The sequence below is a fragment of the Rhipicephalus microplus genome, chromosome 4 (assembly GCF_043290135.1).
Source record: "Rhipicephalus microplus isolate Deutch F79 chromosome 4, USDA_Rmic, whole genome shotgun sequence".
NCBI lineage: Eukaryota > Metazoa > Arthropoda > Arachnida > Ixodida > Ixodidae > Rhipicephalus > Rhipicephalus microplus.
Genome location: NC_134703.1, coordinates 54710236 through 54736544, shown reverse-complemented (window position 1 = coordinate 54736544; position 26309 = coordinate 54710236). Strand labels below are relative to the sequence as shown.

The 26309-nt window shown below is 45.1% G+C and overlaps 1 protein-coding gene across 2 annotated transcripts in view; it reads right to left on the bottom strand.

Moving 5' to 3' along the window:
- Positions 1 to 581: 581 nt before the first annotated feature.
- LOC119172654 (synaptogenesis protein syg-2) overlaps positions 582 to 26309 on the bottom strand; it is a 109205-nt gene continuing 83477 nt past the window's right edge. The window contains exons 5-13 of one of the 2 annotated variants that reach the window (XM_075892762.1): positions 25939 to 26241; positions 22393 to 22683; positions 19266 to 19559; positions 17863 to 18168; positions 7148 to 7276; positions 5070 to 5097; positions 4393 to 4496; positions 1563 to 1693; positions 582 to 1245 (exon numbers count right to left, since the gene is read on the bottom strand). In XM_075892762.1, the coding sequence (XP_075748877.1) occupies positions 967 to 1245; positions 1563 to 1693; positions 4393 to 4496; positions 5070 to 5097; positions 7148 to 7276; positions 17863 to 18168; positions 19266 to 19559; positions 22393 to 22683; positions 25939 to 26241 (1865 nt within the window). In that variant the 3' untranslated portion in view covers positions 582 to 966. The remainder of the gene's footprint in view (positions 1246 to 1562; positions 1694 to 4392; positions 4497 to 5069; positions 5098 to 7147; positions 7277 to 17862; positions 18169 to 19265; positions 19560 to 22392; positions 22684 to 25938; positions 26242 to 26309) is intronic. The other variant, XM_075892763.1, reaches the window with a different exon arrangement.

Here is a 26309-nt window from a genome sequence, read left to right as displayed (position 1 = left end):
GACCGTGCAGCACAGTCACAGTGAAATCCAAAAGAGCAGCCTTTCAGAGCCTTTTTTTTTCTAAACACTCTCCGGGTCACTGCTACATGCACTCTGCTGGGTACCCACTACGCCATAAATAATCATTATTTTTGTGTAGCAGGCTATGCTACCTTTTGTCACTCTTTTGAAGAAGCATGGTATCCACTACACACTTGTTAAGAATTTTGTGCATTTTTTATGCAATGGCTGAGAAGGATGAAGATTAATGCCTGCAGTGGTTATGCGCTACACTTAATAGGTGATCAAGAAGAAGTTTTCTAATGATTGAAGCATTTCACAGCCCACTCCTTAGGCGATTCCCATTGTTTGACGCCGGACTGTTCATTTGATGTTCTAAAACGTTTTATTACTCCTATTAACACGATTCCTTTCCCCACTTCATGCCTACGTAAGGCCATTTTAAAAACGAGTTTAAGCACTGACGAGCCTCTTTGGTAAAATATTGGGCTGCCACGCAGAAGACCCGGGTCCTAAGTTTATTTTGTAATTGGTGTTTTTTTTAATTACTGATTTTTTTCTTTCGATACCGGTCTTGTACACCAGCGGCGACGGCAGCGGCGGGCATATTGATATGGCCAGGCTTATTGATATTGACAATACGCCCAATAAGGGCCGGGCTTATTGATATGTACACATCTTATTACACTTATAAGCAAAAATTACTAATCTTGCTATGTATATATTCATGCCCCCTACGTTTCTGATGGTGTCCCGTACTCTCTTTCTTACTCCCGAAGTTTTTTATTGACTTGTGCTTCATAGTGCTTATCACCACACTACAACATTAAAACTTTCTTTTTGTTTTCTTACAGACAGGAAGGTTAAAAAAACACCCATTAAATTGAAAAGAATCCTCGTACCCTGTTCAATCAAAGCCTTCGGCGATCCAGGCCAAGAACACTGTGAAACATCCGCAGCTACACTTCAGACTGTGCTCTCGAGTGAGTCGTTGGAAAGCACTGAACCGAAGTCCTCCAGGTTGCTGCGTGAGCGACGAGGCAGCCTGTGCGCTGACGCCTGTGGTCTGAGCACGCCGCTGCGAGGGAAATCCGCGGGACCCGTGCCATTGCCGTCCGGTGACACCTGGTCCAGGTAGAAGCGCTGTGGCCGAGGCAAGCTCGCGGTGGACCCGACGGGACCCAGTCGGCGTGCTGTTATTGGGAAATCCAGTTCGACACCCGAAGCTCCCAACGCTCGATCCTCCTGCAAAGAACAAATCGCCAGAGGTTCGTTGCACTCTGTTAAAATTTGCGCTTTCAGCACTGGTTCCCAATCGTGGCAAACTACCTCGCTGCACAACTTCTAAGCGGCGCAACTGCCTTCACCGAGATAACAACCGCCACCAATGAGGCCTATGTAACCGGCCCTAGTACGAGTGTATATACACACTCCGCATGCCAATCAGAAAGCAAAGCCTTGCCTTACGTAATACACGTGCGTCCGTCAAGTAGCATCCGCTGAAGTTTTGTCGCAAAAGGATTTGAAATGTGCGTGCTTGAGTGCATTGCAGAAAAGCTTACGTTATTGGTACAGTGGCTTCTCCGTGGAAATTCGGCTGCGCCAGCCTTCCTTGTGGATGCAGGAAGAGTGCAGTAGTTTGTTAGAGGCTCCTTTGCATACTCTGCTTTTTCATCTTGATCGCAACCATAAGCTAAAACAGAAAAGCAAAAGAACATATGAGACGTGGGTATGATCAAGCCGACTTTTACAGCGAAAGCTGTTTTGAGGTCACTTTTCGGGTCACGCGCAGTCGCTGTTGTCCACCGCCGCCGCCGCAGCTGGGGTCCCTAACCACATCGCGCGAAAATAAATAAAAAAAAAAACCTTGCACCAATCACATAGTGGGGCTTGAACCCGGATCCGCTGCATGCTAGCCCAATATTCTACCACTGAGTTACACCGGTGCTTGTTATTTGTTGTCAAACTTGTCTTAGGCAGGCTTGATGTCTGGAACTCAATCACGTTAATATGACTTACAAAGAGTTTTAGAAGAGCGAAAAAACAGCAAGTCGTCGCAAAATGCGAATAGCGCAACGAGTGGGCCATCCAATGCTTTAAACCGTCACAAAAGCTTCTTTTTGTACCCCTATTATCTGCGGCGCATACCTACTTCAGCCATAATTTCTAGTCGTCGTCAGCCACTGCATGGACACAGTTTATTAATAATGCCCTAGTGGGTATCAAGGAAGCATGCTTGCAGTAGTTACCCAATGAGTGTCTTGAAAAGGCTCTGAAAGGCCGCTCTTTTAGCCTTTGCTGTGACTGTGCTGCGCCTAACGCGCGGGCCTGTCATTTTCTTTTATTACACGGAATGCTGTACTACAATGCATGCTAGATTTCAGGAATAAACAGGAACGTTGTTTTTGCGCCGGATATTTTAGAACTCCATTTGACACCTAAATAATAAAAATAGCACTTTGGCTGCCGCATGTGTTACTTCGTATGTTACTTTTGTCAGAGACAAACACCCACAAGACTGACGTTGTTGCTTACAGCATTATTCGATGTATCCGCTAGATATGCATTTTAGTATTGTAAATTACGCAATAACGAAACCTCTATTGATCTCAAATTTTTAGCCGTAACAGCGTTTATTATAAAGTGTCTTAAATTGTAATGCACTGAAAAACACACAGATATTTCTAAATAATATTTCTGGTCAGCTTGGGGCATCTCTTTTTCTTGATTTTGGTTGTGTCAAATTCAATGAAGGCTAGAAGTTGCCGCTCAAGATTGAAGACGCTAATACATAAAATGCAGACATGTGCATATTCTTTCAGAAATTAAGAAAGCGAAGTAAAAAATGCACGGCTGATCTATATTTCATGATAATCCGTGTAGCGCTGAAGAAACATTGACCGTCACAGATGTAGTTCAACGTTTATTGTGCATCATTTTGCCACAAAGGCAAAGCTATGAATGCTATAGTGGCAAATTTGAATGACGTAAATGAAGGCAAGCAGCTCGAATTTTGCAGCTCGTGCATAAGCAGAAAGAACGCACAAAAAGAACATACACGGGACGACTGCGAACAACTGTCACAGCTTGACACTTGAAGTGTGCAGCTCAAACACACACAAAAAAGCTGAACAAACGAACGCACAGGTACACACAGGATGAGCGCAAGGAACTGCTAGAGCTGTTAATTCTTTGTGTGTGAGCAGCGCACTCTTCTCGGTAACGAGGCCACTACAGTTACCGAGTTAGCCTCAATTCGGGCACTTCAGCGCAAGCATGCGGCGCAAGCACAAAACGTATAAGCCGCACGCATCGCAAAGTAAGCGCGTGCGCACGAGCCCCCACGCCCTTTAGAGGTGCGTGAGCATCGTAACACGCAGAACGACGGCCACTAAAGCACTCCTTCCGAGCCCTTCTCACTTTTCACGCCATCACGATAGTGTTAAAAAGAACATGCCTAAGTGCCATCTAGCTTCGGGTAGCGCTAATAATAAATGGTATACAAAAATAGCTCGCCGATAGTGAGCTGAAGAACTTAGGCTCTGTGACCGTGTCATGTCGCGCCGCGCGCTGCAGAGTGAAAGGTTCTAGCTTCGACTACCACCGACGAAAGATTTAGATGCGAAGCAGCTTATAGTCACGGCTTGTTCCTTGTGCGTAGTCGTAACCACGGTAGTATTCGGAGAGCCCCCTAGACGGCTCTGTGGTATAGTGCTCGCTCCACTCCAGAGTGTGCTCTTTTGTGAGTGGAAACTGCTGGCAGCGCTGGGCTGTGCTATATAATAAACGGGCTTACATCGCCCTCTCACACACACCAATCGTAGTAGTATGAATGAAGACATGAGCATGAGTGCAGCGGACGCGAGGGCTCGCAAAGCGGCCCTGTGCGCAACCACGAATGTCTACGGTGATGAGTAAGGAACACATTTTTACGTACTTTAAGTCGACCCATGGTTGCTTTGCATACTACTCAAGGTTTCCTTACAGTGCAAAGTGCGCAAATTTTTTTCTTTTAGTTATTCGCAGTTTTTAAAGATCTATTTTACAAATTCATATCCGTGACGTAAATACGTCATTAGAGCCTTGGTGATTCCCGGTATAAAATAATTGGTGGTAAATAACAGTAACAAGACAGTGACTTCAATTTTTTTTTCTTACTGGTCAATTTCTCGAACAATTATTAACTGAACAAGCAGGTAACCGGTAAAATTATCAGAGTTTATGCTGTGATCTTGGGTCGTAGCAAGCTGACGGAAAAGATTTTGGGGACAATAATCTACAACCATTACAACAAATCTTACAATAAACCTATATTGCCCGGTGCAGTTGCCCCACTAGGCAATGGTGCCTAGAATGAAACGGGCTATTCCGACACTGCACCTAAATACGTACATTTATATGTAACTTGGCAGAGCGGAGTATCTGGTATGATGTCGGGACCCTTCTCTTCAACGTCTGTGAAGTCGTCAGTCTCCTTCTTGAGAAGGGTGTTGGATCTTGAATGTCAAGAATAGTTGTTATACATTATTATCAGTTATTCTAAAGTCGACAAGCTAGCACAAGTGGAGAAGCAAGCCTTGACAGCCTTAAAGTGTACCATAGGTAGGATATTTAAGACACAGAGTTGGCCTTAAGCGTAACACTAAAAAACGGAAAGCATCCACAACGCTTGCTATTAAAGAAAAAGCGCCAACTAAATTGAAATTGTTTATTTCGTCATTCTACACTTTTCGCTGCCCTTTTTTAAGATATTTAGCTTCGTATCAATAGATAATACATTTATGAGGTGATGTTAAGCCAGAAGAAGAGATAACTGAAAGCTTCGTGTTGCCTATCAAGTTCAGCTCGGTGATTATTCTAGTGACTTAACGATTTAATAAACCACTTCTTTCCGACACGTGGTTACTAAAAGACAGCTCAGATGACGCTTTACAGAAGTACTATAAGCTAGGCACAACCAAATCGGAAAAATGCTGTGGTACAAATAACACTTATTGAGTGCTCCTTGCTGTATATATAAGCTATTTATTTTGCGAACTGTTCAGAAGTGAATGGACTCAGGCACTTACTTTTCATCGCCAGGCTCACTGTATGTGTCTGAATGCACACAGAAAATATGAAAGAAGGTGAAAAATAGAGCAACAAAATGGCAGCATATTCGCGCTCTAATAGTACAACAAGGACTACAGTAACAGTGGAATAGTGAACACAGCTATAGGCTAAGATATAACTGACCGACAGCCAATCATTGTCACTGTTGCACCGAGCAGTGCGTTAGCACAAAATGTGTTCATGTCCGACGTTCATGCATTGTGTGAAATGTAAAAAAGAGAAAATACATGTCTTTCTGGCGTTTGAATCAGAAATGTAAACTGTTTTTCTGGAGAGAGGGAGGGGTTTGACTACTATGCGCATTTGCATGAGCCTGCCGAATTCAAAAACTTTTGGAGCTAGAACCTTTTCCTCTCCTCCAAACAATTTTGCTATGTAAATGGTTTGGACATTTGCATACAGCAGAACTGACGCGTGAGATTCAGGCCAAATTATATAAAAAATAATTTAATTACGGCATTGGCCGCCCCTCTTAGTAGCTTGCGAACTATTATAATGCATACTAATTCGTGTATTGTATGCAGTCAGCCCGTTAAATCATGGAGGAAAAGTACATCCTCCTGAATATCAAAGCCCAATTTCTTCAACCGAATTTTTCACGCCTAATAGCAAATTAACAGTATTTTGACCTTATTAGTTTTTGCTCTTTATTTTTACCTTAGTCTGCCAATCCTGCAGTCGTGTTTTACTTATTTATGTCGCAGTCCTGTTTAGCACTGTAGTACCTATTTCAAAATCAATGGCTTCGTGTTTGCTAGTGCTCAAACGTGCAAATATGGTAGATACCTTTCCGTTGAACTGACAGATGTTCCGTTGTGTTCTTAGTTTTCCAATAACAAAAGCATTCTTTTATTTTACTACGTATTGCTTTATACCTGCGTTTACCGAGGCAACCCGACCTTTCGTCAATCAGTAAAGTAATTTCCTCTTTTTTATATCTATTACTAACTACAAATAGCACCACCTTTACATTTTGTGGCTTTTTTATCCTAGTGACAGTATTTATTAAAACGGGGCTTTCGATGAATTCTGCTTCATGCGTTGAACGACGTTTAGTTGGTTTCTGCATGTGAATTATTGTAATGTTTGAGAACTCTTACAGCACTAAAAATTGGGGCATTCTTAAGCTTCACCTTTAAAAGCTGAATGCAACAGCGATATTTCGTCCCTAGCGCTTCAAACACTTAGTGCGTGAGACCTTAAGGCTCAGGACCTCGCCTCTCAAAACCTGTCCGTCCAGAGGGCCCGCGCGAGGGTGGTCGAGTTTAACCTGACCATCCCCGAGTGGGCCCCGCCAGGTGATGCTGAGTCAACTCACGTGTATTGTGGACCCAATAAAGTTGTTTCACTCCCTCATTCACTTCCTTTGCACCTACGTAGTAACATATGCGCCTTTTGCAGTGGGTGACTGGCTCTAAATCATGAAGCCACAAATACACATCATCTGAATCCCGATGGAAATGTAGGCTTGTTTCACGCATTAATTATTGCTGCAATACTTCATGTTGTTTTGTGAAGCATGTATACAAGACGCCCGCTTTTGTAAAGCATGAAAGTTATTTTTGCTGCATTTCCAAGCAGACGAAGTTATTTTTCACTCTATTGGCAAGCAGGCAAGTGACTGTGTAGTACATCACCCACTTTTGACGCAAAGGAGCCGCAATATATCCCTAATCAGACGAAGAACTTTTTATTATATTTTATACGCAACTATCTCAATACTTCGGTCACGTGCAAGATGATTTCTCGCTCACAACCAATGACGCTGACACTAACGCCAGAATTTTTGTGAAACGAGCTCTTTCACGCTATTCTATTAACATGAGCAAACAAACTGTTTGTTTTTTGTGCGTTTTTTACTGGCGGTTGGGAACTAAACGTGTGATGCGAACACAAACAAGATTGCAAGGTGCTTTTTGTCACCTTTGGGAGTATTTTTGTCGTGGATTCACACGTTTTTGGACAGTGTGTTTGCTCATTCTAATATTTATTTTCGTTATATATGAATACAATGTTGAAAGATGTCAAAACACACCTCGCTTCCTCTTCAGGTATTTGTACTTGACATATACCACAATCACCACCGCTGCGATGAGCAGTGTGACTATGAGGCCGAGAAGCGCTCCTATTATTGGCCAAGCGGTGATCATACCACGGCTTCCAGCTGCAACAAAACAGAGACAAGTGCTGTCGACAAAAAGCAATAAAGCAGTTGCAAAATAAATTATGTCTGCACGTCTCATCCACTTTCCTGAAATATGGTCCTTTCTGTATTTGTATAATTTCAAGCTAGCTATGTGGATAACTGCTAGAATACGAGCATAAGACGCCCGCAAATGCAATGGTTAAATAGTTGCGTTGCCTAGAAATTCTGCGAAGGTGCTAAAAATCCAGGACCAAATTCCAGAAGTAAAGTCTACCAAGCTGCCAGGTTACCAATATTACTAGCTTCATCAAAGATAACAGGACTGTGTCACGTGAGAAAGGCGAGCTGGGGAGCTACTCGGAACGTGTCAGTGGACGCACAACTAATATTTAGTATTTATAATTAAAGAAACTGAGATCCCACTGTATCTTTCAGAGCGCATTATAAAAGCAGCTATCAGAACTTGTACTGTAAATTTCATCGAGATCAATAGAGAGCAGAAAATTACAAAATTTGCTCTTTAATATGCACTCAACTTTTGCTTCTTTTAGAGAGTTTATTGCACCCGTTGGTGTTGTCAGCAAAGCAAAATACCTAGCGTGTATAGTTGGAGATCGTAGCAGTGCCATTAGCGTGGTTAGTAGTCGTCATCGGGGTCTTGAGTCATCACGCTTGGTACAGATGCAGTGTCCTGTATTCGTTTTCAGAAACAGGAAGCGTTTCTTGAACATGGACTGCTCACGCGGAGACAGCGAAATGTTTGTCATGGTTTATGATGAGACCAGAAAACGAGCCATAGCAAGACAAAAGTGATAGGAAGTTTGTAGCATGACATAAACTAGTTATCCGTAAGTGCCCGAGAACTTACACTTGTCAACAAAATCTAGCATTCATTCACCAAGCGAAAAAAGTTATCTTCCCAAAGGGAACCCTGAAAGATGCGAGGCAGCAGCGTTGTGCACGGACGCGATCGGCATTTTTTAATCGAGCCTCGACGGTGACATTAAATCGCTTCAGCGCATGTTTAGGCGGGCGAAGGAGCTTGGCTTTCCGGTGTCCTCTCCATCGCAGATAAACCAGTCGAAAGGACTTACACTCGATGTGCGCTCGAACGTGGTGAGCGGTGGAAAGGATGAAGCGAGAGAGAGGTGACACACACAGAGCGCGTGGCAGGCGAGAGAGAGAGTGGCGTCACCGTGCACTGCGAGGGATGGCGTGACCTACTTGGTACCGCCCCAACACCTGTGGTTAGGGAAGGGGGGTGCGGGGCGTTGGCATGGAGACACGGACGGACAGCGCTACGCAGGCTAGTCAAAGAGCTACTTCACGTTTAAAAGAGTTGAAGTCTAAGGCTATAGAAATAAAAGGTAACAAACAAAGGATAACGGTGTGATCTAACCTTATCACGATCACAATGGCAAGTTAGAAAAATATTGGTGGTGCACGAGCCTAATGGGAACATGGATATCAGGCGCTGCAGTAGGCGAAGTTCCAACATCCGGCGCTAAAGCGAATCAGTTTTGTGTTTTCCAGCGCGCTTCATCGCAGGAAGCGCCCACGTTGCGGCTTGCGCACGACGGCGTCGCTGCATCACAAATCAGTCATTAGGCTGGATTTACCGTGCATAGACAATGCCGGGTGCATCGAGTGCTAAGAAAAAGTAAAGACGACGTCAACAGCAGAGTAAAAATAGTCACTGTAGTAAGGCGCCGAAGGGGAACGCTGCCATCAGCACGCGACACTTCGCGAATAACGAGAAGCGGAGCGTCAAGCCAGATGGGCTTTCTAACGCGCGCGCTTTTTTGGTAACGCCGGCTGTGAAGGCGAGCTATGGAGGCACATCTGCTACAGCTGCTCTCGCCCAATGAGACCACGTGGTGCCGCGCTGTACCGCGCCATGCGTGATTACCAAGTGGCAAAATCATACTGGCTCGAAAACATGGAAATGAGCTCCCTTTTCGACTTTAGCGGCACGGATTTATCGACACATGTCCCCGTTTCGTGGTGTCCTGTTTCTCTTTTCACTACCTGTTACGACAGGCTGAAAGAAAAGAAGGGAGCTTTTGATGGTAGATAACTTATTGCGCAAATTAACTCAAAAGGGGTTTTTGAAGGTCGAGTTGCTGCGTATCAACAAAAATTTCTTAGCGCAAGAAAAAAAAAACGCAACGAAAGACACAACAGACAAGCGTTTGTGCCTTGTGTGCATCTCTCGTGTGCTGCGTTTTTTATTTGCCTTTTCTTGCTCTAAGTAATTCACGTCAATACTCACAATGTACATTCTTTTTCCCGCTGTTTTGAAACAGTTAAATAAAGCAGGACGCAGTTTGTGGTGCTCTAGAAGGGTTACCTAGGTAATGGGAAGGTCGTGTACCTGCTGCCTGATTGTTTAACATTATTAAGGCAATCCGAAAACATACTATACTGCTGAGATGTACAGTCAGCCACATCTTTAGCCATCACGCATTAGTAGCAGTTTTTTTTTCTGTGTATCTTTGCCAGACGACTGAGTTTCGTTAAAAAAATGTGTGGACAAGCGTATGCCCACAAAGCACATGTCCACGAAGCAATTTTTTTGAAAGTCCATTTCAAATTATGGCGGTGAAAGACGAAAAAGTGACCACTTTACACAATAGCCATATCTGGCCGTCTGTACATTCTGTTGATCCGTTGTATTCCTTTCTTGTATTTTATGTGTATTGTAGTGCACTTGAGTTTTTGTTGTACTGAGAAACCATTTTATAGCATACAGTTAGGTACAGATGGTCATGCGCGGACATGAAAGAGATTAAAAGGGATGCAAGAAAGGGAACACGTAATTAAAAGGAAGCTATGAAACTGCATAAAACACGTTCTCTAACTTCAATTTGTTTTTTACCAACTTCCTTCGATTTCATAAAGAAGATTATTAGCGCGGAAATGCAAAAAAAAAAAGTGAAGCAAGAAGGAAAGTGAAGTGGCGGACTGTAAGGGTGACATTTTTAAACGCCACTTGAAATCGCTGTGATGTATTTGGCTGTCACAGCGGCAGCGACCCACGCAGAGTAAGCGCTCCTTTTTTCTCTTGAAAGAAAATGGTGTGTGGCTCACGGGGTGTCAACGATCGCCTCGTAGACAGGTCAATTCAGTGGTCTTTGTAGCAAGCGCATAGTGACTGCTCATTTTAGGCCGGCAATCCGCTGTCTTCCGAGCTTCTTTTGTTCTATGAACATTTTTATTGAGATCGTTTGCGTTTGGCCGTCCCCATACCACTGGCAATCAGGAGGAGGAAATGAAGAAAACGGTCTGTTTGGCCTGCAAATCTAGCGTGTACAATTTTTTAAATATCAGAAGCCATCACGAGGGAACAATAGAACGACCGCTTCAAAATCAGGTGTGTTTTAAGCTGTTGCCTATTTAATGCGTGTGCATTATGCAAAAGATGGACACTAAAATAACATTCTCCGCCATTGTAATGCTGGAGTTCATTTTAAAGTGAAGTAAAGAAAAAAAAGCTGCTATTAGGAGTTTAGATTTACGTGCAATAAATGAATAAATTGAGTTACAGACAGATTTTATACGCGCTTCCGTAACCAAATAGGGGTGCAAGATATTTTGTGGAACTTCGTTATAAGAGTTTCTGAGAACGCGTATGAAGCTATTATACGAAAATGCGTACGATGTATCGCATAGTACAGACGTTTGCATTAGAAAAAAATTATTGATGTACGCATAAGTTGCTAAATTTCAAATAGCATAGAATGTCAGGACCAACGGCATGTATTTTGATTTCCTCTCAGTAGCGATAACTTCATCAGTATCTTTTATTTATGGTTGACAGGAGAAATCAGCAAAATTTTCGTATAACATATGCTCTTTCCCAACTTGGCGATGTTTTAAAGCCTCGAACTAAGTTCTTTAAAGCGTACATTCAGGAACAAAGCGCTCCATAGCCGAGTTATCCTGGCAGTGCCGCCTTAAATGCTTGTTTTAAGCGCCCGGCTTCTCGTCCATCGATACATCTTGCGTGCCGCGACCACGCTCACAGTAAATCGTTCAGCAGAGTATAAAATATAGACTAGAAACTCTCAAGATGCCGTATAAGTGAACGAAGAAGGCCGAAAATATAATAAGTAACAAATAGAGAGAGAGAGAGAGAGAAAATTTTAATGCGGAAAGGCAGGGAGGTTAACCAGAAAACATATCCGGTTTGCTACCCTGCACTGGGGAAAGGGTAAGGGGAAAGGGAGGAAGAGAAGCACAAACACACATACACACACTCGCACACAGTAGTGTCACAATCGTTCTACGAGGCGGGTCGCTCGCAGAAACTTCATCAGCGCCTTCGTTGCTTTCTGGCGTGAAGCTCGATCTTTCCGACATTCCAAGATTGACTGCTCAGAAAATGGCTGGTCGTCGAGGCGAGCAAACACTGCTGAGAGGGACTGTCGCTGAGAGCTGTACTGGGGGCACTGACATAAAATATGTTCAATTGTTTCGTCATTGTCGCAATGGTCGCATGTAGCGCTGTCTCTCATTCCGATGCGGCAGGCAAAAGCGTTCGTGAAAGACACCCCAAGCCACATACGGCAGAGAAGGGTCGTCTCGGATCGGGGTAGGCCAGATGGAATAGTAAGTCGTAGGCATGGGTCCAGGCGGTGAAGACGGGTGTGGAGAAAACCGGGCGTATTCCGCATAGACCTTGCGACATCCTGCGCAAGCGTATTAATCTTTGCTGCTGCGTCGCTTCTTGATAGTGGAATAGGTTCCATCACTCCATTTTCGTGAGCATTCTTAGCTGCATTGTCGGCATGCTCGTTACCGATGATGCCGCAATGGCCTGGTAACCACTGAAAAGATATGTCATGTCCTTCGTCTATTAGGTGATGGTACAGTTGTCGTATTTCGAGCGCCAATTGATCTTGAGGTCCACGACGTAGAGTATTGTGTAGACATTGGAGAGCTGGTTTCGAATCAGTAAAAATGCTCCATTTTTGTGGTGTCTCTTGGTCAATCCTGCGGAGTGCGCTGCGGAGTGCCGCGAGTTCCACGGCTGTCGATGTCGTCTTATGTGACGTTCTGAACTGGATGGTTTCGGCTCTTGCTGGGAAGATCACAGCTCCTGCAGATCCTCCAACAGTTGTCGAGCCATCCGTGTAAAGTTTGACATGATCTTTGTATTCTTCGTGTAGCATGAGTAGAATCATCTGCTTTAAAGCTGGCGCCGAGAGCTCCGCCTTCTTGCGAATCCCCGGCACTGTCAAGCGCAGTTTTGGTCGGTCCAAGCACCAAGGAGGTGTTAGTATCCGTTCCGGAGGTGTGTAGACTGTTGGAAGGCACTCACGGAAAGTCAATACTCTCTTACAGAAGGAGGCACTCGGTCGATCTTCTGGAAGCGAAGCTAGGTGGTGGGCAGGGGCGCGAGCAAGGTGTCTAATATGAGCTCTAAGCACCTCCAAAGTAATGTGCACTGTGGCCGGATGATCTTTGGCGATTGCGATGGTTTCCGCTGTTGATGTACAGCGTGGTAATCCAAGACAAACTCTGAGTGCCTGGCCCTGGGCGTTTTCTATTGTGCGTATACTGCTTTTGCAAGCGTTCGTCAGAACCGGCAAGCTATACCGCAGGTACCCCAGAAACAGCGTTTTGTACAAATGCAACATCGCGTGCACTGATGTGCCCCACGTTTTGCCTCCGAGGAACTTGAAAAGTTGTGCGATGGCCGTTAGGCGCTTCTTTAGAGTGGCCACATGGGGACTCCAGCAGAGATTTCGATCGATCGTGACCCCCAAAAACCTGTGGGTCCTGGCGTAGCAGACACTGTGTCCATTGATGGCGATGGGATATGACGTCATTGCCTTCCGCGTGAACGCGACCAGCGCCGATTTCTCAGGAGAAATCTCGAGGCCTTGTTCTCTAAGGTACGCCGATATTGAATTCGCTGCTTTCTGGAGTCTCGCACGTACCTGAGGACGTGTTACACCTGATGTCCAGGCACAAATATCATCTGCATAGAGAGATATCTGCACGGAATCTGGTATGCGTTCAACGAGACCGATCAGAACCAGGTTGAACAGTGTGGGGCTCAATACACCACCTTGAGGAACACCACGGTGTGTATAATGTTCAGAAGTCGGCCCATCATCAGTTTGCATAAACAATGATCTCATATGTAGGTAGCATTGGATCCAGCGGTACACTCGCCCACCCAAACCAACTGACTCGAGGGCGTCAAGTATGGCTTCGTGAGAAACATTGTCATATGCTCCTTTGACATCTAAAAATAGTGCGACAGATAACCGTCTGCTCATTTTCTGGTGTTGTACGTAGGTCACCAGGTCAATGACATTGTCAATGGAGCTCCGAAGACGACGAAAACCGGCCATGGCGTCTGGATATATTCTATGGCGTTCTAGGAACCACTCGAGTCTGGCAAGGATCATTCGCTCCATCAGCTTCCCTACGCAACTAGCCAGCGCTATTGGGCGGTATGATGTCAGCTCTAGAGGCGATTTTCCAGGTTTGAGAAGTGCAACCAACCGGCTTGTTTTCCACTCTCTGGGGACCGTTCCATCTCTCCAAGACTCATTGAATACTTCCAGCAAAGCACTTCGTGCTCGATCACCGAGATTACATAATAGGCGGTATGATATGCCATCCGGCCCAGGCGATGACAATCGATTGCATGAAGCAAGAGCCACATTCAGTTCTTCCATTGAAAAAGGCAGGTCCAGGTGCGGGTCAAGTGAATGTGGCGTGTAATGAGCAGTAAGGGCTTCTGTGCAATTTGGTGGGCCCGCAATCTTCCTACAAAAATCTTCCGCTACCTCGATATCCCTTCTATTTTGGAAAAGGGCCAAGGCTTTAAACGGAAAACGTTGTTGGGGAAATGTGCGTAGGCCTCGCACGGTTCGCCATATTTGAGAAAGGGGTTTGCGAGGGTCTAGACTCGCGCAAAATTTCGCCCACCGTTGAAATTCCAGTTTGTCTATACGACGCTGGATCTTCTTTTGCATGCGCCTGGCCATCCTTAGATCTTGAATGGATTTTGTGCGTCGATATCTACGCTCCGCACGCCGACGAGTCGCACGGAGTCGCTCTAACTCCATGTCCGTTTCTGAGGGCTTTGAAGAATATGCCAGCGTGCGCATCGCACTCTGCGCTGCTTGTTTGATCGCTTGCTCAATGTCAGAGGTTAAGCCTTTTTCACAAGCGTGTTCAATGTTGGTTTTGAATGCTGAAAGATCGATCTTCCGTACGGTTTTCGGCGGGTGGTCGCTAGCAAAGCCTTCGATGGTGAGATAACTGGGGATGTGATCGCTACCATGTGTCTCGATGTCTAAAAACCACTTAACGTTTGTGGCGAAGCGACGTGACACGAACGTCAAGTCCAAACAGCTGCTGTACGTTGATCCTCGCAGAAATGTAGGGCTCCCATCATTAAGTAGAGACAGTTCATGAGTCGATACAAATGAAGCCAGCCTCCGGCCCGTGGTATTGATTTTTGAACTTCCCCAGATTGGGTGGTGGGCGTTGAAGTCTCCTATAATTATCCACGGATCCGGGACGCTCGAAAGAATGTCATCCAGTCTTTGGCAATCAAAACGGGCTGAGGGAGATAAGTAGACACCTATTAATGTGAAGGTGAGGGTTTTCTGCTTCACAGTCAGGCAAACATATTGGTTCTCATCATGAGGCGACACAGGTTGAATGATGTAGGTAAGCTCCCGACGAATATACACAATGACCTTGCTGCTTTCGTTTCGGGTTTTGGACGGGATTGATTCGTAGCCAGATAGCCTGATCGGGTTTGATAATTTCGGTTCACATATTACGATGATTGGGAAAAGGTTAGAAAACGCGTACTGACGAAAATCGGAAATCCGTGATCTAAGTCCTCTTGCGTTCCACTGGATGACTGATGCTTCTCTGACGTCTTTGCGGAACGATTGTTGATCTCCTGCCATGACTCTACGCGAGGGAGGCGAGGACTGGGCTCAGCGCGTCCAACACCTGTAACCCGCTTCGAGCGGTTGGAGTTCCCAGGCTTCTTAGTATGTCTGCCATGACAGCGACGAGGGATCGTAACATCGGGATGATCTGTCGATCAACCCTTGACACATCCTCAACGGAAGTAGACTCGGTGGAAGGTGTAGGGCGGCGAGGCCTCGCAGGAGGCTCCTTTGCAGGCTGTGTACGCGGAAGCGTAGGCCACTCATCCGCAGCTGTGAGCTTCTCCACTTCTTTTCGCTTCGTGCTTACTACTTCACTCGTGCTCGGAGGAAATGGGTTATGCGCAACACTCTGTCCTCCACGCCTCCGTCGGCGACTACGTCGCCGCCGTACCCTTTCAGCAGCCTCTCTGTGGGTTGAATTGTCCCTAACCATTTGTTTGATAATGGCTATTTCCTTCTTAATCCGAGGGCATTCCTTGGATGCAGCATCATGCGGACCATCACAGTTTCTGCACTTCAGACTTGTTGCCCGACATGCGTCTGCAGTGTGCGGCTCAGCGCATCGGGGGCATACTGTGGTGTTTGTACATACACTCTTGATGTGACCAATTTTCATGCAGTTATGGCACTGGAGTGGTTTAGGGACAAATGGTCGAACAGGATGTCGGAAGTGTCCCACTTTGACATGCGACGGAATGGAATCTCCTTTGAACATTATCTTTACACATCGGTTGTTTCCGAGACGAAGTACATTCGCGATGAGAACTCCTTCGTTCGCTGGTTTTATGAGAGTTGGGAGGTCCGAGTTTGCTATGGCCAAATCAATGTCGTAGATTACTCCCGCCGTGCAGGCACCGTCCATTGGAATAACCGGTCGTACTTTGATGCCTCCCAAATCTGATACTCTGCGAAGCTTGTCTATGGCGCTGGCAGTCATTGTGTCCACAGCTAGAATATTCTTCCGCGTGTTCACCCGGATATCCTTAATGTCGTTTGGTGCTACCCCCTCAAAGTACATAGAGAGAGCTTGCCTGTTTACTGCTCGAAGGCTGATGGTGGAGTCCTCGGGCATGAAGAGGATGGTGTGCGGCCAGCATTCTCCTTTTGACTGAGACGTTAATGTCCCTGCTGGTGAAGACGACTTGATACTTCTTCTTTTGGCCTTCCTGCTTCTCACGGTCTCGAAGTCGTCATCCGACGAGTCGTCGCCAGTGGCCGAGTACAGTTCCGTGTCCTCGCTGGTGCTCGAACAGGTGCTTCGTTTCCGCGACGAGCTTGCCAAAAGTGGTCTATGGTCGGACATAGCCGCAGAAGGCTCCACGTCCACAGCCATGATGCAGTGACTATCACCGTTGGCCTCACTGGTTCTGGGCCAGGCGCGCTGATTTACCGAGGAGCTCGCCATAGCAGACCTCTGGCTGGGCGGACCAGTGGATGACTCCGCGTCCGTGGCCCTGGGGCAGGGAGCAGCGTCTCCCGTAGAAAGCGAAAAACTTGATAACAATGCTCGGAGCCGAAAGCAGAAGCGTTCTATGAAGAGACACTTCGTCGTCGTCCCCCTAAGTAACAAATAACGTAGAATTAACTTAATAGCACTAACTGATTCAACATGATAACAAATATTTGATAACATGTCTGAAGACTCATGTGTGAAGATAACGTCTGATAACATGTCTGAAGACATGTATGATAACAGTCTGAGGAATCTGCGGTGGAACAGAGGGCCCCACCACCTCGCCAAGTGAACGAATGCCCATCCTACGTTTCTACATATCTGACGGGGGAAACAACGTGACAAAACTCGGTACCAACAAAACGTATCTTTACAGTCGTAACCAACGGGAAGTCGTTAGAAAACAGCAAAAGGTACCACTTATCACGCAGACAAAGCTCGCGAATCTGCCTTGTACTATTCTGTCGTGGTGGGGGAATCCTACGTGCTTAGCTCTTATCAACGCCATCGTTGCTTCGGAAACGGAGCACGGAGCCATGAGAACTTTATGAATTTGAATCTCTGGGTACCTGTGATTCGCACAACTCTAGGTTTCCCGCCAGTGGAACTTCTCTACGTTTGTTTTGCAACAGTACCACCTAACGAGGCATACACACAGTCATGTTTCATTTCATTGGAATACTCCGCATGCGGTTGGAATTACACTATTTTGCTTACTATGGAAACATTTAAAAACAACACATCTAGAAGACGTGTTTTAGCACAATAAGAAAAGTACAAACGTTTTCGGGGTATAGAGTACGCAAACCACAATATTACTAAGTGGGACATCGCGATGACTGGCTGAGAAAATTTAGATTTTTTGGGTTTTAACGTGATCCTACATTTTAGTACACTGGTCTCAAGCGTTCTCGTCTCCACAATATAAGTGGCCGACGCGACCAGGTTTTCTATTCTTCAAATCCATGTTACCAAACACAACCGCAAGACCCGCTTTAAAGTACGCTTAGATAAGAAATGTAGACACTATTACGTGTTTTTTTTCCATAGACAGGTCTTACACTTACACCATAAGAACTTTAGCTACAAAAGGGCAGGTTAATGATTGCCCGATTAGTACAGCACTGCTGGAACGTCTATACAAGGTAGGCTGGTATAGCTACAGGTCATAGCAGGCTAGTATTGAATTGGTGTGCACGCAGAAGCACTGCACTCACCAGTTAGCTTCTCAGCTGGCCGCAGTGTGCTGACGATGAAGTCTACGGGCGACCGGTGTCCCTTGGGGTTGGCCGAGTAGAGGAACACCCGAAAGGTAGCGCCTCCTTCGAGGCCGCTGAAGCTGAATGCCGGTGCAGACATGGAAGAGGCGTTCGCCACGAGCCGGTCGGTGTCGGCCTCGCGTAGTTCAGCCACGAACGTAACGGGCGCCACGCCGCCATCCCAGAAACCTTCGGAGCATTCGAAGGACACCGAGTCTTCGGTGCCATTGATCTGGCTGCAGTTGTTCACCTGCTCCGGAGGGCCTGCGTTGTTGTGGGTGTAGCAAAGTTAAAAGAAGTCTGAATGAGGACGTTGATAATACTTAACGAGCATGGGAGTGTGTTGAGCAATGACACTTGTTGATTAAGAATATGCACGATGCCCGATAGAGAATTAGGCCATGCCTAAATATACTACAGAAATGAGTGATGTCAGTGCACATTCATTTTTGAATCTTATTGATCAAACAGAAAGTGAAAGAATTGATTGATTGATTGATATGTGGGGTTTAACGTCCCAAAACCACTATATGATTATGAGAGACGCCGTAGTGGAGGGCTCCGGAAATTTAGACCACCTGGGGTTCTTTAACGTGCACCCAAATCTGAGCACACCAGAAAGTGAAAGAAGCCACGACGATAAGGGATAATAATAGATAGCACTTCATTCTTCATTGCCAGTCCCAGCATACGCTTAGCTTGGCAGCACTTATGTGGCAGCAATCACTTAGCTGTGGTACAGGGAGTGTCTCTTTGTAAATAAGGATGCTCTTATTTATTTTTGATACAAAAGACGCGTTAGTTGGTGACAAAGAAAGAAGGTTCTACATAGAACTGGAAATAAAGGGTCATGTATTTGCACTCTATATATTTTTATTGAAACTCTGATTAGTAGAGGTTGGTCGTTTTGTGGAGGCTCCAGCTCTACCTGCTAGCTTGTCAAACGAAGTATGCGGGGCTAAAAAATATATGAGGCTCAAAATATGTCATGCAGTAGAGCATGAGGTGCGCAAACAATGTGGATTCTAATAGCGTATGAGTGAAAAATATTAAAGCACGAGTTCTGTCAGCATTTGTATGGCGTTCGATATCACACAACGATTCATTGGAGCCGGCCGACAAAATAAACGCATTCTAGTCTGTCCCCACCGTGAATGATGGTGATGAGAGTTTTACATAAAACCAAGGTTGTCGCTTATATACGAACAATGAAATCAAATAAAACGGTGTATCAAAGTAGTCTATGAAAACAGTTTCGAGTACAGTGTGACAAGCACATACATCAACATTTTTCTTTAAGCAAAGCCGCCTTGCACTGCGTTGGAATTGATGAGCTCGCGCACCGAACGGTTCTCACTCACCGGCTGGAACGATGGTGAAGTTGCAGGGTATCTGCTGCTTGCCGATTTCGTTATCGCCCCAGCAGAGCAAGAAGCCAAAGTCGTCTTCGTTCAGCGGTGAGTAGAGCGCCGTGCTGCGTGTCAGGGCGTGGCTGTAACTGGCCAGTTCTAGGCGCTTGCCACTCGAGGAGCTGTTGAAGCGCCAGTGGAAAGTCACGTCCGCCGGATCAGCCTCCAACTCGCAGCGCACGGACACGGACTCGTGACGCGACGCGCCGTATATGTGCTTTTGGTCCTGCCTGCACACGGGGGCGTCTGCAGGACAAGATAACGCGAATTCGACGGATTTTTCTCACTTGAAATACCCAAAAAACGTCTATGACCGCGTCACATAATTTGCAGCGTATTTTCGTTCCGGTAGCTGTGTGTACACTCGTAAACAGTTCTCCAGAAACTGGGCCTTAAATTTGCTCCAGAACTACTGTCTCAACACGTTATTGAGGAATGCGTTCTTTTTTTCTTTCACAGCAATTTTATGGTTGTCATCACGCAGAAAAGTGTAGCGTGTTGCTTCCTTTCGCAACAAGTACAATCTTCCTCCTCTTCTGGATTGCCTCATCCTTTAGCCATAGTATGTACCTTATTGCAAAAGCTATCATCACAACGTCGCGTTTGTTTCAATCAATAGAGCGTGCTTTGATCAATCATTATTGACACATGCCTTATAGGACTTCGATAACCTTCCCGCTTACCTTGTTGACATTAATTTGTGAGCAATTAAACAATGCAAATGATAAGATTGTATACTACGGTTATATTTAACCCAATGTTTCTATTCTGCTTTTTTTGTCTTTTCCTTTGTTGTGCTTTTACTCCTCCTTCTGTTTAACCTTTCTTACCTCTATTAATCAAGCAAATAAAGCAAAATAATATTGATTTTATGGCGCTGATAGTGGTTGTACTTAAAGCAGGAATGGGGAACATAGAGGTTTTAGAAAAGATTTTTTCGCCATATCAGCCACGTTAAACGGTTCCCGAAATAACAAAACTACGAAGAAATATCATATGTCCGGTTTAAACTCAAGTAATTTCGCTATTTCCCAGCTTGATAAACTAAACACAACAAAAAAATCCTAATTGAACACATTACACTGTTTACGTCCCTATTAAATTCACCACTCATTGTTTGCCAGTTCTTAAGCAAAATCCTACTAAATATAGTACCATTTTCCTAGAGGATGTAAGCTTATAGCTTAGAATTGTTCAATGCAGTTGCTGCAAAAACCGACATCACAGCAATAAACTCATTGCTCTTGGAGAGGAACCCACGTGCAAACTTGACTCAGTAAATTCAGGAAACTCGCTCATCTTTTAGAATACTTGAAAAAGCCGTAATTTCTTATTGGTTGATTTGTGGGGTTTAACGTCCCAAAACCACCATATGATTATGAGAGACGCCGTAATGGAGGACTCCGGAAATTTCGACCACCTGGGGTTCTTTAACGTGCACCCAAATCTGAGCACACGGGCCTACGACATTTCCGCCTCCACCGGAAATGCAGCCGCCGCAGCCGGGATTTGAACCCGCGACCTGCGGGTCAGCAGCCGAGTACCTCAGCCACTAGACCACCGCGGCGGGGCGGTAATTTCTTAACCATAACTTTAGTGTCCGGTTACTTAAACCTGCTTTTTAATTCACCACTTTTCAATTTATTTAATTCAAAGGCTGTCAGATTAAACAAATACTCTTATTTATATTTATTTATTCAAAAATGACTAATGCCTTCCCCAAAATATGTTTTCTCATAATCACTCTTTGTGTTAAAATACTTTATTATGCAAGAGGGTGTCTACTTGGGCTGGTTGATATTACACGTTTCTGGTGGTAAGCAAGCATTCTTCTCCGAAAGGCATGTCGCATCAGCGCTCTGTTCTATCTGACTTTTTTTTTGAAAGGTTTTACGCACAAAGGAAAAACGGGCTCACAACTTCCTTTGCAGAACTCTTCCCCCGATAAGGATTGCCACCGTCTCCCCTCACAATGAGTATGACATCCAGCCATACTTAATGGCTGCATTCGCAATGCCCATTTTGTGTAGTCAATGCACAGTCGAATCGGCTTGGACATTCCACGTGTACTTGATTATTGCAAGCTGTCCGTTGCAAACAGTCACAAGCCTCTTTCCTGCTTCCCCTCACCCGTGGCAAGTGGTAAACGTACGTCTCTCTACTCAAATATTGGCCGGTAGACTGCTTAGGCTCACGCAGTGCAGTGACTCATTTGCTGCAGTAGCAAATAATTTATTCATATTTATCGTGACAAATCTTGTTGAGAGCACATTTAATGATAGCTCTATGCGAGCAAAGCGAAAAGATCGCATCAATCGCTTGTTGTTTCACGGTCATAAATATAACAGAAAAAATGTAAGTGATTTTATGGTGCTCTTTTATAGGAATACTTCAGCTTGTCGTTTGAAAAGTGGAGTAGAAACTCGTCTCTTACAGTTTGCATAATTTATGCCACTTCGCCCAACTTCAAGTTCAAATGATTTTGTGAATAAAGCAGTCTACATATACCAAATTTTTATTTCTTTAGTAAAAAACGCAGAGCGAGAGCACTTGGCCTTGTCGCTGAAGCACGATTCATATCTGAGCAGCATTGTCAAACCGCACTAACCGCCTCACGACACCGATGAGTTGGTGGCGAAGCCAGCCAAGCTTGTGCATGTCTGTTAAACCTGCCGCTGACTTAATAAATCAGTGTGTGTATAGAAGCATCCTGAGAAAGACAGCTTCAGGCAGTTGTAGCAAGCGTGCTTGCAAGAAGCGGACACCCCATCACTTGCTAAGTTGTTGGTCCAGCGGAAAGTGACGATTTCACGGCCACTGGGCATATTCTTTATTACGTAATCTGGATTTCTACTTGACCTTTTGCTAACGGAAAAGGCTGATCCCCCTTCTTGAGAAGAGCTACCAGGGACGTTGAAATGAAGCCTAAGCACTTCTAATTTAATCAGACCTTTAAATGAGTACACCGATATACGGTGCATGGCAATTGTGCTACTGGTGTTTTGTAATGACACGAGCATAGTTAACAAAGTGCTTTTATACTAACGTGAAAATAGATACATTTGTTAGAGTGACTCACACTTTATGCGTAGCATGAAGACGTTACTGGTGCCATGGCCTTCGCGGTTCATAGCAATGCACTTGTACCGCCCACGGCGCGACCGGTGCACCTTCTGCATCACCAGTGACCGACTGCTGATGATGACACCAGCGCTGGTGTTCGTGGTGACTTCCTGCCCCTCGAAGAGCCACGTCACTTCATTAGCCGGAGGGTTGGCGTCCACGTCACAGTCAAGGTACACGTCACGACCTTCACGGATGTCATCTTCCCGCAGATTCTGACCTAAGCGAAGTGATGCCAGAGGTTTGTCTGCGTGAGGAAAAGGGGCCAAATCTCGTTAAAAGTATACTCAGAACATTGTGTTCTCATGACGAAGTTTTCTTTACAGAAGTGCTTGGCTCTGTGTCTTCAGTCACTCGGTTCGCACGAAATTCGCGGTATATTGCGACACAAGGTGCAGCCGATGCGACCAGCGTCCGTTGGCCCGCCTGCACCACTTTACCTGGCACAGTGCCAGGGCACAGACGATTGCACAGATGAACGTGAGCATGAGACGTTAAAGCATTTCGCCTGAATGTTATGGCACAGCTGCATGCAAGTTGTTATACATGGTTATTTAGTGGCTGACAAGCGATTTCTGAGTGTAAAGTGCTCAGTCTATTCTGAAGAATTCCAAAGTATTGCTTCAGTATGAAGTTTTAATAAGCCGTACATACTTATGTTTCCAATAACTAGAAAAAAATAAAACTTGCATTACCGGTGAGAAGTTAATGCATGCTCAGTATTTCCGTTATTTAGCAATCACATAGCAACCAGTTAGAAAAGTTTACCTTAGCTAACGTGCTAGCTCCCAAAAAAGTTCCGCTGCTGAGAAGTATGCAGATTAGCAGTTGGAGGTGCAAACAAGACCCACGGCACGCCATGTTCAAAGCATTCAATAAGTACTCAAGAGCCTAAAGCAAACGGATCGATGATTCAAAAGCGTATGTTGGAATCTCGCGCCCATCGCTTTCTTCTTTCGCGGAAGTAGCAGCGAAGTGCACCGTGATAATAGCTGTTGCGCTCCTTACCGGCGTAACGTTTCCTTGTGAAAAGGTAATTGCGAAAGTTCTAAAGGAACAATTATACTTGCGATGTTCTCTCCCAGTCGGATGAAAACCGCCGGGATTCTTCGATTACCATAGAAATACCTCCATCAGCGAGGTTATGTTAATGACTTGAGCTAAGGAAGAAATCAGAGTCCAAGAGATAGAGGTGACTCTAAGCATATATAGCTTACATGAAAGATTAGCGAGAGGTAAATCGGTCTAAGGTGGCCTAATACAGCCACCTTAGACCGATATAGGCCGTATAGGCATAGGCCGTATATGTAAATGCCCAGCTAGGTACTTCAATGATTCTGCAGGCCACACAACTCCTAGATTTGTCCTAATGTATACAGCTGAAGACGCAATAATGCGCACGTGTACACCACAGCGCTCTGGAGACCTTATACGCCGTCACCTGTTGCAAATGTAGGTTCCTGTTAACTCGTGCTAAGCTGCTAACGCTTTGTTTTCAATTTGTTCTTTTTTAGCGTTAACTTAAAGTGGTGTTTGTCCAGCGTGAAGAAAAAACAGAGATTACTTTTGTGTCCACCTCGAGTAACCCAGAAGATAAGAGCCTTCGTAGGTCGCATTACTGCCAAAATTAAATGCCCGAATGTACTTGCAGTGACTTGGGCAACTGTTCACACAACAGGTTTGACTTCATGCAAGTATTGCAGACAAAAAAAAACGCTTTCGCTAGTCGGCCTTTTACGTAACAACGCACACAAAACACAGACTCCGAAAGGACAATGCACACGAAACACAAGAATTGATAAAGCTTTGTCAAATAAAAGATGTTCCTGAAGGCGGCACTTAAACAAAGTTACTCTTAGTTTTTATTTAGGAAGAAAGACAAAGATTTTTCTTGTTGCCTATGAGCCCTTGTGTATTCAGTTTCATTGTTGTGTATTACGCAAAGGTAGATAACTTTTCGAAAACACTATATACCCTTCTAAAGACAACTTCCTTTCAGGAAGTTTTGGCTCCAGAGACGTTCAGACGGTCGGAAAGTAGTTTCAGTACTTCAACGAGAAGCCAGGGAATCACGGTAAATTGATTACCATTTGGTGAACTTTTGCACTAATTAAGCAATTTCCAAGAAGCTGTTAGCTCTGACGGCAATGCACACACTTGCACTTCACCATTGACTAACTGAAACCTAAAAGAGAAAGAAAGCATACGTCTGATTTGGTACGTACCAAATGTTTTCTGAGGCCATACACCCGATAGCTTTCGAGTGGACTGAATGTTTTTATTAATGCAACAGGCTAAGCTTTTACAAGCCTCTACATACTGAGCCATAATCGATGTCATGGCCCCACCTCAGCAGTATCTGATGTCTTCTCACAATGGCTGTCCAACCTTCATTCAAGTTATTGCTGGTGGTAGTTACGTTACGCCCATACTTCTTCCGGCATATATTATTCACAATTTCGACCAGATATGGCTGCGCGAGATCCCACTGTGGCATGGACGCTAAAGTGGCTTACGAAATGTTTGATATTCTACATAGATATTATTGGCCATAATCGGACGCTTTCTTTTAACCAATTCTCGGTACTAAAAAAGTGGATAATGCTAGGAATAGAACTCATCCAGGTATACGGCGTGGTATGCATTCACGTAGCATATTTATTCAACTTCAGATGCATAGAAAAAGTGGGCCCACAAATTATACTAAAAATGTAGGTTTTGCAGTTAAATGTTGAAGAGAGAACAGGCTGAAGTTAAACAACTACAATAGGCTGGTTAACTGATTGTACAGGACAAGAATGAAGATACACTTTTAAGATGTATTCTGCAGTACGCTGGCGAAATGAATGTGGTATCCTTGAAGTTAAAGGTAGGGTGGCAGAAAGAGAGGGGTTGGTAGGACCGGTGAATATTTATCTTTCTCCTTTTTCTCCTGTTCCTTCCTTCGCCTAACTGCAGAGCAGTTCTAGAGCTGGCCCGCGCGACAGATGACAGTCCCCGGTAATCACGCTCCGGATTACAAGTACAGCTATAGATGGCGTAACCATCCCGGTCGTGGATGGCCGGGAAGCATGACTTGCACTTCAACAGAACCTGAAGAACTTCCTTCAAAAAGTGGTTTTCAGATACGCCAAATGATACAGTAATCGCGTCCGTCGTGAACGAAGCGTTAGCTGAGCAGTCAAACGAGCTAATGTTGCTCGAGCGTGAATCACAGATTGTCACAGAATACGGTAAGGAAAGCCTCAGAGAAGAATTTGAAGCTCAATAGTTGGTTACAGTACTTGAACATTACCGAAACCGCGCCACGATGACGCAGACGAAGAGAAAAGCCTTGCGGTGTGTCGTCTTTTTCTGTTCGTTGCACTGTTTCAAATATGTTCAAGCAGAGAAAGACCACATCTTGGATCTCTGATATTTCTTCGACCTTTCCCCTCGATAGAACCGGGTTAAGCCTTTTTTTTATGGATAATCACTCTCTCGTACAAATATGTAGACTCACAAAACACGTCTAGCTTCCATCCCTCTTCGATGGCACTGCCCTGTATGAACTGGTTCTCGGCCCTGCACGAAAGCACTGCGCCGTTGTCTTCTCTCCTGGGAGTGAAGAGTAGAACGCTCGAGCTGGTTCCTTCGTGGTTGTTGCCGCCCTGATGCTCCTTAGCCGAGAATAGCTGCTCGTCTCCCTTCCACCACGTAAGCAGTGCTGGAGGACGCGAGCCAGTGGATGAGCAGACCAGCTCCACCGGATGACTCGCAGACAGCGGATGGCGAGGAGGCTGGATGGCCACGTCCAGTGGTATCACTGCATGTGTAATCAACGGGCACTGTGTAGAGTTTAATGCTCGAGATGTGCAGAGCCATATAAGCGCT